At 37.7% G+C, this 14,866-nt stretch overlaps 2 protein-coding genes across 2 annotated transcripts; both read right to left on the bottom strand.

The window, feature by feature from the left end:
• Positions 1 to 1,013: 1,013 nt before the first annotated feature.
• LOC145897961 (solute carrier family 22 member 4-like) lies at positions 1,014 to 4,974 on the bottom strand. Its single transcript, XM_082986415.1, has 11 exons — positions 4,969 to 4,974; positions 4,690 to 4,768; positions 4,558 to 4,625; positions 4,169 to 4,272; positions 3,854 to 4,008; positions 3,170 to 3,338; positions 2,871 to 3,110; positions 2,516 to 2,730; positions 1,654 to 1,836; positions 1,169 to 1,307; positions 1,014 to 1,068 (listed from the first exon to the last, which is right to left on the bottom strand). The coding sequence occupies exons 1-11, from the start codon at positions 4,972 to 4,974 to the stop codon at positions 1,014 to 1,016; spliced, it is 1,413 nt and encodes a 470-aa protein (XP_082842541.1).
• Positions 4,975 to 6,489: 1,515 nt separating this feature from the next.
• On the bottom strand, positions 6,490 to 14,025 carry LOC145898830 (sodium-coupled monocarboxylate transporter 1-like). The gene is made up of 14 exons (XM_082987460.1): positions 13,968 to 14,025; positions 11,394 to 11,517; positions 11,161 to 11,264; positions 10,907 to 11,095; positions 9,922 to 9,987; positions 9,647 to 9,770; positions 9,006 to 9,171; positions 8,685 to 8,825; positions 8,232 to 8,450; positions 8,008 to 8,120; positions 7,796 to 7,953; positions 7,496 to 7,731; positions 7,047 to 7,141; positions 6,490 to 6,860 (listed from the first exon to the last, which is right to left on the bottom strand). The coding sequence occupies exons 2-14, from the start codon at positions 11,449 to 11,451 to the stop codon at positions 6,646 to 6,648; spliced, it is 1,884 nt and encodes a 627-aa protein (XP_082843586.1). The 5' UTR covers positions 11,452 to 11,517; positions 13,968 to 14,025; the 3' UTR covers positions 6,490 to 6,645.
• Positions 14,026 to 14,866: the final 841 nt, after the last annotated feature.

The raw sequence follows: 14,866 nt of genomic DNA, 5'->3' as shown, positions 1-14,866 counted from the left end.
AATTGTGCCGTATAATTTTGGTTGTGAAATGAAGCATGAATCTACGCATGACTGCAACTGACCCCTTCTGCGCGATACTTATCAGGTAAACCCTTCGGACTGCTGGGGCGTTATTTTTCTTCGTTTTGCCTTTCAGTTCATTGGTTAAATTCCATTTCAAAGTGATTTGGAAACGGTTTTCATTATGTGTCATTTGAAATTGTCAAACATTACAAAGCAAATAACAACAATCTGGTAGTGATATTTGTTGTCTGTAACGCTTGACTGGTTTTATTCTCTCGTAGTCGCAGGCACGTATGCAATTGCCAAAATCCCGATTGATTTGTTGCCAGCATCCTCTAAACTTAGTACACATTACATGGAAGAACATTATTAACATCTTCACCAATGGGTCATGTTGGTATAAGTGGAGAAATAATGTTTACGTTACATTTTGTGACTGTGGATATTGTTAGCAAGCAACTCAAAATTATACCAACGTTTCACGGTTCATATCGAAAGACCCAGAGGACAGGATGTTGCGAATGCTCTTCAATAACTGTCGGTGACTAAATAAAATTAACCTATATTTTCTGTTGTAACCCGTTGGTGAATTCGTGGGCGTGAATTTCCTAAAGAGTTCTCAGTAATTAGGAGTTTTGCTTTCGATGGAAAAAGTCAATATTAGCATTGGTCTCATAGCAGGATTTACCCTATGTGTACACAACTACAATACTTTACCAAAAAGTAAACAGCATTTGCAGACCTTTTAACCTAATTCAGCCTTTTGCACAAGAAATGTTGCACATGTAGACATTGAGCTTCTTTACTGCGAGTAATACACCAAATAAAATTGTTGAGATAAGCTTGTATGAAATAATTAAAAAAGGTTTCATCCACGTTCTAAAAAATAAAGTGTGAATGGACATTTTTCAATACAGGACGTAATTATCTTATTAACAACCCATGCCAGATTTATGTTACAAACAACGAAACCAAATCGTGTGAGACGGTTACAATGTACTAAGAATAATTTATGCTGTAGTAATGAAAGTTCGTCTGGCTGATGATTGGTTTGTGTTGTCCTTTCTGCATGTAAAAAAGGTGTGTGTTGTACATGTAAAAAACTACAACAAAATTACATTTTCGCGAATCTGGTCATAAAGATGTTGCAATTGAAGTAAAATACCTTCCTAAATTTTTGGCTTCCTCAACGGTCTGGGGGAGCTTCGCGTCTTTGGTTTCAGGAATGCACAAATAAGACAAAGCGGACAAAAGGATTGCTATAGCCATACCGATAGATGACGCTGTTGTGTCGCCGGATTCACCTATGACAAAAACAGATAACCTGATCGGGATTCGTGACCTGGATAACTAGGGTTCAAATCCAGGTGTGGTATAAATAACAAAATATCAGGCACATCGGTTAATGCGCTCGACTCACATACCAAGTCTAAAAACCTCATCGGGATTCTTGCCCTGGATGACGATAGTTTGAATCGCGGGGTAAAAAAATGAAAATACAACAGATTATAGGGATTTTTACGACAAAAGCCATACAAACAGTGTAACAAAAACTTGATATACTTAAAGACCTAGTAATAAAATTTAGTGAACAAATTTATTTCCTAGCACGTTGAAAACGATTGTTGAACACATGCAGGTAGTTCATACCGACATATATGATGAAGGGAGACAATATGGCTCCGATTCTGGACGCGGCACTGGACAGAGATAGGATGGAGTTTCGAATCGTAGTGGGAAATAGCTCTCCGGTCTGGATGTATATAACACTGTAGCAAACAGTTACTGTCAACTTAGCCAACATGCTTGCCGCCACAGACACTCCTCCATTCCCTGAAACATTTGCAGAAACATACTTTTGCATAGACGTTGCAGTCAGTGATCACAAATGTGCTAATCTTAATTGTCTATTTTCTCTGCAACACCGTGCTTGAATACCTAGGGAATTTTTTAGAATATCATTATTTTGATATACCGCCATAAGATCCCAGTTGTGTTACAATAAGTACGCACAACGGTCATGTTTTACTATACAACTAGGACATTGTAGTCTTGGGTGCAAAATATCTTGAGTTAATAACTTTGAAAAGGAAAGCTAAAGCTGGATGCTGTTAATCATATTCATCATCAGTACTACATTGAACTGGTTGCAGAAAAGCGTCGGGTTAATTGCCTTCTGCCTCTCAGTCCTTTATTAACCCGACGCTTTTCTGCAACCAGTTCAATGTAGTACTGATGATGAACCCAGTATGAGTTCGAAACGTTTACTTAGAATATGATTAACAGCATCCTAGCTTTGGCTTTTCTTTTCAACAATGTAGTCTAATGTTCATCTTTCCAAAAATACAAACTGCACGTGTTTTAGTGTAACACAAATACAGTTTATATTCAGGTAGAGAATAATTTGTTTTTCACAGTTTTTTAGCCTAAACAAGCCAATGCAAAAACAGTTCCAATACCACAGAAAATACCCATGTTTGGTAATTACCGAATCGAAAACCAAGATACTTACAAAGTGCCAAAAACGGTGTGGCGGCTATCGCTACACCCGTTATGAGCATGAAGCTTATGTAGCTCTTTCGTCTCCCAAATGTCGTCACGCCAAAAAAGTAGACGAATGCAGATAGAATTTCGGAAACCGACCCAAAAAATATGTTGAGATAACGATCTCCACTCAAGTTATCGTTGTTTAAAGTGATCACGTAGTAAGTCATGGTAACGATGATCCTTCAAAATAAAGTTTTTGAAATGAGAAATACAACTTAACAAAATAAGGGCAAAAACATGTTTTCTCTGTTGGGCTTAAATATAAAGTAATAAGTGCATTGCAAGGTTTCTAAAAGCTCAAACCATTCACTCAAACTTACCACGCAAACAAAACAATGGCTAGTCGGCCCATAAGAAACAATGCTTTTGTCATTTGGGCGAAGGTGGAACAAATAGTTTCCGCTCGACTTCCTTCTGCATTTTTTTCTTCCACCAATGCTACGGTGGTTGCAATGTCGGCTGTGGTCTGACCGTTGTAAGCGGCGATTTTCAGCAAAACTGCTTCTGCTTTATCCTTTTGTCCAGTTGCTAAAAGCCACACCGGTGATTCATCTAAAATCCTGCAAAGAATTCTTGGGCGGTTATTATTTGAAAAAGGACCTTTGTTTTCTTTACATACCAGAAAAATGGGATGTAGAAAACACCGACAAGACCAGAAAACACGAGGAACCACCTCCAGCTGTCAAACAGATAAACGAACAATGCGAGCATCATATAACCAACTGCAAATCCAGACTCTGCCATAAAATAAGCCAGCCCTCGTCTTTCCGGGCTAACCATCTCTGTTCCTGCAACGAAAAGAGTGCACCAAAAATTAAAAGCAGGTTCGTTAGTGTTTATGTTTGACATGTGATTACTCTACTTTGGTACCTAGAGTGACGAAGCAGACAATTTTAAAGGTATGAGTGTAATACAAGAAAATACAAGAGTCGGCAGCCTTTACCTCTTCGCCGGCCAAACCCAAACACCAATCGTCCCAACGGGCCGCATAATTTTTCCACTAAAATTTCCGTTTTTTTGTTATGATGTTGTTAAACTATGCGATTTTGGGACAATGTATCTACACTATTTCTTTATTTTCAACTGCATCATGTTAATACTACGGGAAGCGTTTAATTGCTACAATTCGTGAAGAAGCAGCGGGTGGGATGATTTTTTCTTGGGGTCTTAGGTTGCCTACCAATGCTTTTATACTGTGTAAAGGTAATCATCATTATGTGAGAATGAATGAGGGAAAAGAGTTGAAAAAAAAAGTCATGGTAATTAGCTTGCGAAATATGATATTTAACGGACGTGTTTGTACCTAACACGACGATGGACTCGTAGTTGCCCACGGCACTGATACCGGAACACGCCAATACGACGGCGTACATAACAACATTCGAAGAAAGCCCGGTGACAATCGATAAACCAAACTGAAGAAAAGTAAATGTCAAGAACGCCACGCGTCGTCCGTACCTAAAAACACAGTATGAATTGTCTATGCTATAGTTCATCACTTTTGTGAGTATTTTCAGCACTTGTCTTTGCAAAGTGAGGCTCTTTAGTTTTACATCTACGGAGCAATACGCTTCAATAAGTTATGGAAGTTGCATATAAGGAGTCACTTCATACCCACCTGTCCGATACGAATCCACTCACCAATCCTCCCATCATTTTTCCGACCATGTACACGGATACCAAGGTTGGTTTAATCCAAGCCATGTCGCAAACGAGTAAAAACTGAACAAAACAAGTAGATTGCATTCATATTATAACACCAAAAACCAGTATAGTTTGAAATGTATACTACTTGTTCGAAACAAAAAAAATACAGGTGATAAATAGTTTGCAAACGGGACATTAGTCCTGTTACGTAAGCATTCGACGAAATTTGCACATAAAAGGTGCCTTTGCGATTGAATAATCATAGACCGAATAACCATAAATGTAACATTGAAACATCGTTTAAGGATAGTACAGCTGTACTTAAAGACAAAAATTTATGAATCCTCAACATTTTGTTACCTCCGTAATGACTGTTTGCTTTTCTCCACCGAACTCGCACGTCTGCTTGTTTAATGTTTTATTGGTTTCTGCAACAACACAATATAGGGGCACATACATTTCCCAGCACCTTCCTAGCTTTGTTATGCGTACCTGCGTCAGGGTGTTTTGAGCATGTGTTATCGAAGAAAGAATAGTTCGCAGACGAATTGAAAAAGCTTGATGCGTTTACCTTTAAAAAAATGCATTATTAGTCGCAGTTGCTTCAATAAAGCAATCCAAAGTGACGTGAGTATCTCCGTATTAAATATTTAAAACAAATATTTGCTCTGTGCACATCACATGCCAAAACGTTTTCGCTTGAATTGTCAGGAATTCGAACACTTCAGTAAATTTACATTGTTGTTTTTTAACTTAAAAGTAAGGACTTGCCTTCATTATGCCCGTGTTTACAGTAGAACAACGATACGGTGGAGTGTAATGTGTAGCTAGAAATTGAAAACTACTCAATGCATTTGTCAGAGTGCTAACAAATATAAGCAGAAAAAGTCGCTTCTCATATTTAAAAATTGGCTGCTTCTTGCCGTGCTTCTCCATCATCAACAAACCACCAGGGATATTATAAAAGTCACGAGAATCAAAACAGAATGACACTATCAAGTCTACGACAAAACAACTGTTACTTTGTATTTTCTTACACAATTTAAAGTACCTCAATACAAACACAATAGCCAATGTAATATAGTCGAGAATTTCATGAAACTGTGCCATTACGACTTTTTAACATATAAACCTCCCTTGGGGCCATGTATTTCATAATATTTTTAATATTTTTACCGTCCACAGTGCATTTAATTTGTTTTTTTACCCTCTGTTTTCATTTTTACCACAGGCGACTCGCTGTTCGGCTTCTAATCTTAACAATTGCGCTTCTTCCACTTCCCCCTTTTTTACTTCTCGCAATTTCACTGTACCATTTTGCCGACACACCTAAACTTTACACTAAAAATGATTGCAGTACAACAATCGAAACGTCTGTTTCGCAATATTCATGACTATTGCATTAGCTGTTTTGTTTGTATTAAAGACTTACAAAACCGCTAATTGTAATCTTTGCTCACTGAGTTAAGCAGAAAGTAAACGCGCGCCATTTGCAAAAGTCCTTCACCTAGTTTACCAGCACCACAACTACACCATTAAACAGCGTGTGCAGTAATAAAGCTGTACAACAACCACCGTTTATTGGCGTACAATAGTTGTTAAGTCCATCTCGCCGTGGCATGTAAAAGTCCAGGCCGTTCGGCCATAAATCTAAAGAGAGGGTGGAATATATCAGTTTTAATGCTTGTATGCGGTCTCTCAAGATTTCCGGACAGAAATTCAGCTGTAATATTTAAGTCTACTGGACCCACAGCTTATTCAAGAGTAAAATAATTTTAGTTCTTGAAAACATATGTTGCAGTAGAAATATTTTCTCTACGCTCCTGTTAATTTTTGAGTAATTCGACCAAATAGACAGCCAAGAATATTGCGATAAAAAAAACATAAACAGAAACACTTCAAACTTTACCCCTTGTGCACTTTTTTGCTGAATCAAGAACAGCGAAAAGCACGACAAAATTCGTGCCACCAACTACTGGCGCAACTGTTTTCATTCAACCGTAAAAATCACACCAGTGCGAGACGGATAGCATTGAGGTGGGTCAAGAACATTGACGGGAAACCTACTTTGGTAGATAGATATACGTGTGTTTAAGTGCATGCAGAAGTTTGGCATTTTAAATCGGCTACTTAGTTTGAGCTATTGACTGATGCTAAATTCCAGTAGAAATCAATTATCACCGATAAATTAGACAAATCCCTTCCTATGCTTTGTACCTCCACATAGCAGTACATAAAGTGAAGCTGATTTTTTTACACCTCGAAAACTGGTTTATTTTGAAACGAAGGGCACATATAAACAAAGAATCAAGAAGCAAGTGGCGTAAGTTATTGCTAAAACGTTTCTTGTGCATCAAACATGACAATGTTAAGAGCAGTATGAAGTCAGTCTTTTTATTCTAAGAATCAAGTGTTCCTGACATATTGCGGTAAACACATGCTGCAGTATTATTTGTTGCATGAATGTGCACAAGAATGAAGTGTTCCCGAAGCAGCTTCAACTAGACGGAAATTCACTTCTTCCTCTTGGTTTTCTTTCTTTGTCTCGTCCACTAGAGGAGGAACTCCAAATCGAAAAAATCTTACTACTGACTTCGGTAATAATGGATTGCCAACAAAAGGTACAAACAACCTCGGGTTCATCTTTTTTGGATCCCTTAAACCTTTCAAAGAGAGCGCGTGACAAGGTATTAACAGGACAAATTTTCTTTCCTTATTTTTTTTTTTTTTAAATGCTGCCCAAAAAGTTTTACTTTTTATTGGAAAACTTTTAGCACTATTTAAAAGTAAAGTACTTCAAAGCACTTCGTACTCTATCATGTGTGTGTTCGTAGACATGAAAGACTAACCTGTACAAGCTGATACCAAGATACTCACAGTCAATGTAACGACACACCCGACGAGTGAGTAGTACATGAACGACATTGCCTGGATTGGGTTGTAACTTATTTGATCTCTGCGTTACATAACATTTGCTCGTTGACATCTTTTTGCACAAGTTTCACCGAAAGAAATGCGCGAGTTTTTCCATTAGGTGGTTTATCAGCACATCGTATGCCATGATTGCAAATGTGATAGTTATACACGAATACGACTTATTGTTAGATACGAAAATATGTGTTCAAATTACAAATTATTATTGTAGAATACTTAATACTTAATACAAACTGGCAACATTGAATTTATATGTTTATAGTGTAGTTACACAACTGTTAATTATTGATGTTTACAAATATTCCCTCCTGAGTACTTTTCTCTTTGATTCGAACACAGGTTGTCTGCTATAGTTACAACTTACACTTTAATGGATGTGGTAGTGGAGGTTGTAATATTACCCCAATGGGTTGACTTCATGTAACTATTAGTGGAAATATGGATGTAAGCTTCATTGTGTCCGGCGATCTCTGAAAACGTGCAGTTATTGGCATAAGTAGGAAGCATACGCTGGGACTCTGGGTCTTTTCCGTTAATCAGACCTCCAAGGGCTAACCAGAGAGCAAACCCAGTACCGACAACTTGTCCAATCAAGGCGCCCTGCAAAGACGGGAATATAAAATATTTTTTGCTTGAGTCGAAACAAATACATGATTAAACTAACCACCGCATTACAATGAGGAATAAATACTCCAAGTGTAAATAGCCCGATTCTTGGGCCTTCCAAAGCTCCCATGATTGAGAATATGATGAAAACGATGGTCTGCGAACTAGGAGTAAACAGGAAGGCTATGACTGCCACCAAGACGCCGATCGTTAGTGCTGCAAATGTAACAAAATCATCATTCTGTCTTATCACATTATCTTAAAGTTTACACGTTAGCTTGCTGATTATTAGTTTCCATGTACGAGTCATGTGTGGCTTCAGCGGAACAACGAAATCCTCAAGAAACAAGGAACTTAGAGAGATGATCCCAGAAGACACAGAACTGTTAAAGTTTTATACAATCATAAATATACCATTTTATGCGATGAAAAAGTTTGCGCTTTCACTAGATATTTGTTGCATAGTTTAAAGAAGTAACAAGCTTGCACGTTACCTTAACGTGCCACTGTAGGCTGCTGCAATAAACAATCCCGACATTCCCGGTATACTGTGAAATACCTCAAGTGCAAGATAAGGAAACATTTGATCTAATTTTTCAATCTTCTTTGATTTTATCGGATCACAACCTTCGAAGTAGGCGTATGCAACACATCCACTGCACATTGCTATCATCGTAATGACGACATTTGGAAAAAGAGCAGTACAGGCAGCACTGTAAAACGACTTTATTGGTTTTGTATGACTGTAAACAGGTCGCACGTTCCTATGAATCCTATTGCTTGCATTAACTATCTCCAGCAAGGAAAAGTTTTGGTTATATCTCAATCGGTTGTTTATCCCAAACTAATGTTTGGATTAAAAAGCTGTATTCTTATTTTCACACACATTTTATAAAACAATGCTGGTCAAAAACCCATAACCTTATTTTTCCTGAAAGGACACTTACATTCTTGCGCCTCTAACAGATTTACAAGACAGGTATCGTTGGCAGACTGACTGATTCAAACACGCTGCTTTAGTTTGTGAGATGCTCAATCCAACCATAACAGTCCAGAAGGTTGTACGAATCGTTGGATCCAAATCAAATCTGAAACACCGCCATGTTTATTTCCTAATGTAAGAACGAACAAACACTATAATAGGTACTAAGCACATTTTTTGCACACTGATTAACAGGAATGGTTTGGTCGTTAAACATTTTTTTGGGGATATTTGTTCAAATCGCTTGAAAGGTTTGTTACAGGCATTAAGTAAGATAATAGCTTACGTCCATATGTTGTTTCGTCCACTTCTCTCAATAGATTTCCATAATTCTCCGATGCCTCCAACCTTAATTGTGCCTTGCACGATTACCGAAAGTGAACCGATTAGCTTTAAGTCCGCCCTGCATTGTAAGTATTCAGCATTAATCAGTGCTGTGAATTCCCACCAAACTGTAACGTGTTGATGCAAATGGTCAATAGTCATAGAGCTAAAAGAGTGTCAAATAGTATACAAAAAGTTAAAACTGAGATATCAAAGATAATGTAATGGCATAGTATCTTTATATGAGTGTCGAAATCTTTCCTCCGTCAGGCATTAACCGATGAGGATTCATTGTTTTATTTGTATCGAGTTATCAGGTAATTCAAATCCTCAGGTACACGATTCCCCGTCCATTTTTGACCGCTTAGTTTTTTTATCTGGGTAGCAGATTTTTTGCAAGATAGAAATTATTTGATTTGTTAACAAAACACACAGTCCACCACTTAATAGTACGAAAAGTAAATAACAAGCTCTTATTGAAAAAAATGTACCACAACAAATACTTAAAATAAATACAGTTCATTTACCACAAACGTATAATGTTTTAGTAATCCCCTGAATAAAGTGCAATAAGTTTTCGTGAGGTAGAACGTGTTATGCAACTTACAACAGTCGTGTACATAGTGCAGATGACGATGGTCATGATGATGCTCGTCGTAATAGAGATAGGTGTCACAGCACTAAGAGCAAGAGCCGGAAGATATAATATTACTCCCATGTATACCATCTGCAAAATTGGTTGCTTAGACATGGTTAACACACTTAAATTTTCGTGAACTTTGATACTGAAAGTTTAAATCAAATAATACTATTTTGAAGTGTAAAGAATATTTTGGACAACAACCGACTTAATCGAAATTTCAAACACATCCCCGTACTTCGTTTATTATTCCAACAGCCGATGTAAACTTTCTGACGATTGGATGAAATCGCAATCCTAGATACTGAAAATGCAAAGAATGCGGTTAAGCTTGAGGAAAAGGCAGAAGTTCCAATACTGTGCGTTGCATTTTAAAGGAGTCGCCCAATAATTCAAGGAAAAAGGATTCGAGTTGTTTCAAAATGAAGCTTTCACACTTGGTACCTTTGATATAAATGGTAACTCTTTGTAAATGCGTCGCACGCGAAAATGGTAGGGAAACAGTAAGCCCGTTTACATGTACGCCCGAAAGCGAATCGGATTGGCCGGAAGTGAGACGAATTGGAATATCTCAATCCAATCCATACTTCGCATGTGTTTACATGTGAGGTTTGGTAATTTTTATTGACTAAAATCGTGGTAAAATAAACAAACATCTAAATAAGTTAAATTCTCTTGAACAGCATTCCGTTTGGGTTGGAATCGGGCAAAAAAAAAGAAATAAACTAAAAGGATTAAGTGTGCTGGAATCCATTACACTGCATGCAATGTGGACGGTCTCACTTCAAACAACTTTAAAACCTTAAGCACTTATCTTTTAATGTTTATCATTTATCTATAATTCAATGCGACAAACTTAAAAACATGCACTCCTAAAACCTTAGCATTCTTCTGTTCTCCAACGGATTGAAAGCGAAGCGCATTCAATACACCACCTTCGAACGGATTGAACGCTCCGTCGCTCCTCTTGCGCAAAAAACGGAAGGAGCGATTGAGCGAAGCGCATTCGAATTCTCTTAAATTGTTCATGTAAACGGGCTTACTGTAAAAGTTTGCCTAACGCAAGATTCAATTCCAAACATTTCTGTGTGTGACAGGAAAGATTTGCCACAGATACGACGCAAATTTTGTTGAAAATTCAATCTTGCGTTGGAAAAAACTTTAGAATGAAGGTTTCTTTCAAAACACGATAGGGCCCAACACATGAAACAAAACAAGTAAACCTGATAAATGGTGTTGAGTCGAAGGCGGTGAATCAGAGGAATGTAGTAGACGCAGGCAACGAACGTCGGCACTACCATAGTAAAAGAATACCAAATCGTCACCATTCCAAACAGGTACGCCTCTGATGGCAAAGCGAGGACGGTGATTGCAGAAATGAAGGTAACGGCGATGGAAAAGCCGACCGGTACCTATTAGACAAAGTACTTCTTTATCGTGGAATTAAGGGGATATCAAGTTTTCAATTTGGACTTACTGGTGACATCTTTCTGCCTCCATAAAAATAGTTCTCAACATTTTCCTTTCGTCGATCTTTCACCGCGAAGAAGATTCCGATGGCGGCAGAAAGCACGAGAGTAACTGAAACATTTCACCACAAGGTTAAAGTTAGTTTCACACCTCACGTATTTCAATCTTTTACAACGCACCTTCCGCTTTCGCTACAAAATACACACAAACACACTTACTGTAAGTTCATTTCATACTTACCGACAAATACAACAATATCCAGATCTCCGAAGGCATTATTAGTAGCCATATTCAACATTTAAACAAATGAAACTTATTGCAGATACAGCATATGTTTTATTCCCAGTTCCAGACGGCGCCAAACCTATTACGGAAGGTAACTGGTAATTGTTGAGCAAACCTCGGTAAACTTTCACCACTTTCTACTGAAGGACACGCAAAATGTTTCCTGGCTTGTGGTCACAATTCACGTTTTTCAACCTTTGTTACAACAATATTTTGTATTTGCGCCTTCACGCTATATAAGTCCAAACACTCCTACTGTAAAGTTGATTTTGCGACGAATTTATAATTACCAATACCAATTAGTGCAAAAATGTCGCATTGTCATGTCACTGAATCCGAGCCGACTGCTGTGATGTGTGTAATTTCCAGTACATCGTTTCTAATGGCGTTGACACAAGCGCGAACATGCACGCTTGTTTTTTCGTTCGATGTAACTTTGGTTCACATGCCCGAATGGCGCTGTGGTTTCCTTTCTCGTTTGCTGAAGCAGGAACTGCACTGTGCTGTGCCTTGCATTCTTTTTTATTCGTTTGTGCGTTTTTAAATGTTGTCTGCCTCGGTCCACATTAACAACCGGGTTAACGTATAATTTAGGAAAAGTGTAAAGTTTGTCCAGTGACATAACAATATGACCTTTTTGCACTAATTAGTATTGCAATTTGTTTTACCGTTTTCGGAGTCATAATTTTCAAATATATAAAACTAGCTACAGAGGCAAAGGATGTAGCTAGCACAGTTTCACCTCTAAGCTGACGTCAAAACCTTTGCTTGTGAAATAAACTCTTGTTCTTATGGAAGGCCCGACGGTTTTTCTTAAACAAGCCATGCATACCGCAAATTGTCCCACCTTTATTTAGTGTAAACTGAAACTTTTTCATCGTAAATCTCAGGCATTTTTGTCCGCTTTGCGACACTTTTCTTCAGCTAAAGTTTAAAGTTTAGTGAGTGGTTTAACAAAAATTAAGCTAGTGTAAAATGAGCGTTTGAGCAAATTGTTTGCATGTCATTTAGGGTTAGGGCTAAAATGCGTGAAAAAGTAACCTACGCGACTATAGTGCCCTGATGGAGAAATTTTCTTTGTCGGTATTTTCCGCATGAACGCCTTGTTTTGACACAAGTGTAATCTTACAACCAAACCGTGATGCCAAAACTTTGTTGGGAAATCAACTAAGTCAGCATTGACGAAGAAAAAAAAAGATACAGTCAATAAATAGTCTGCAGTAATTCCACTCGCATTGAAATGAAACAACATTAGACGAAATTGCGTTAGTGTCTATTGACTGACGAACCAGGGAGACGTGATCAAATAACATGCACAGTTAGGAAGTCGCTCAGGCATTACATTTATGAGTCACGAATATTTCGAGGTTGCAAAGACTTATGTCAGGTGCACATATGCGTCATGTTCCGTGGTCATAAAGTTGTGCCTCATGACTGACGAACCAAGAGACGTGATCAAATAACATGCACAGTTTTGAAATCGCTTCTGCATTACATTTATGAGTCGCGAATATTTCGAAATTGCAAAGACTTATGTCAGGTGTACGACCCCTGTAAGATTGGTGTTGACGAAAATTCATCCACGGGCTAACAATTAAACTGAACTATGTGCCATGTTGCGTGGTCATAAAGTTGTGTCTATGACAATTAAACACACGAAACTCTGACTTGAAAACCATTCATAACAATACACATGTGCTCATTTGCAAAACATAAACTTTCTCAGACTTACGATGGATAGAAATACTCAAAGGAAATATCCGATTGCAGCTGCTATGTACTGTATGTAACAACTAGTCATTGCACCATAGGATGATTGTCTAACACAAAAATACAAGTGAATGTTTACCTTTCTGTCTTCCTTATCTAAAAATTCTATATTTTATCTGTTTTAAACGGACGTAATTTACTACCTAATACAATGGAATATAATCATACTAGAACACCAAATGAAATGGCTAAACTTGCACCACCAAATTATGCGTTCAATCAACTGTTAATTTCACGTGTTCGTACAACCGTAAAACCAAGATTGTCTCTCAGGGTGGTTAGTTGCACAAGGTAAAGTTGTAATTTTGAATGTAGCGTTCATGTTAAAAACAAACAAGCATCAAACGTATTGGAATAAAGAACTAGTAATTGTTTTGCAGAAGACCTTTTTTCTTTAATAGAGCAAAAATCGTAACACTTGTTAACATTGTAAACTGTAGCATCATTTTGCCGGCTTTGCAATGAATGTTCTTTGAAGTTTTGCTTGTCCTTAGGGTATTCTTACTAATATTACACTGATGTAAAATGAACAACGCCATTAATAAGTCTTTTAAGCTTAATATCGGTATCAAAACTGCGTGAAAAGGTATCTTGTGTAGCATATCAGGTATTCAAAGGTAATTTTCTTTATCATCACGCACGCACCTTAACGAGTGGAACTTGATTCAATACAGAACTTGACACAGGGTAGCGAACAACGCCAAAAAACGCAATAAGAGTGAAAAATTGTCTTTCAGCTGACGAACTGTGCTGACTCACCTGATTGAATTACAAGCTTTAAAATCGTTCGTGCAGAACCAACACTTGCTTTCTAGACAACTTTTTAGTGAGGCACAACGATAAGAATTTCGAAACGATTGGAAATCAAACTTAGAACATATTTGGACAGAAAGCAATCAGCTGTATGACAGAAAGCAAACTTTTTTATTGCGCAAACCTCCGCTTACATTGTGCTTTGACGTTTTCAGTACCGAGTTCATGCATCGGTAATATTTCTGACGCCTTTCCAAGATAAACTTTTTTGTTAAAGAGCTCGGTAGCCACATGCAGATAACAGAAATTGGGTCGTTTAGGTACAGGTTTTCCAATTAATATCCGCGGACAACAGGGAGGCCCCACGATTAAAAAAGTAAAGTTTATGCATTATTAAGTATACGTATGCTTCTTCATCAATTACTTTAGCAGCGTTGTTGATTTCGTGCCCACTTTTGTAATCCTACATCAAATATGGGTCCGTGTCCCACAAAAGTTTGAGAAGCTCAAGTTTATGAGATATTTGATTGGTTTATTAAGTGCAACTTTGTGGCAATTTGCTTTCAGTTCGTCTTTGCAAGTTCATTATGTTTAACATTGTGATATAGTGTGCAACGAACATTGCAGTTGGTGGCGCTCGACTTTCATAAGTGCTAATTGTTGGTCGTAAAGTCTGACTTGCTTCGATTATGAATGAGTCTTTTAAATTACGTGGGTGCAAAATACTTGGGGTTAATTACTTAAGCCAAAGCCCGAGCTCTTATGCTGTTCATCATCTTAAGTTACGTAGAGGTTTCGAACATGAACTGCGTTCATCATCAGTGCTATTAAATGAACGAGCTACATACAGCAAAGCACTAAAGGTAGACATACGACTAAACGTGCAGAAAAAATATACGACAGCT

Source organism: Ascidia mentula, chromosome 4 (genome assembly GCF_947561715.1).
Source record: "Ascidia mentula chromosome 4, kaAscMent1.1, whole genome shotgun sequence".
Lineage (NCBI taxonomy): Eukaryota > Metazoa > Chordata > Ascidiacea > Phlebobranchia > Ascidiidae > Ascidia > Ascidia mentula.
The sequence above is the reverse complement of the archived record's forward strand: the minus strand, read 5'-3'. Positions and strand labels throughout refer to the sequence as shown.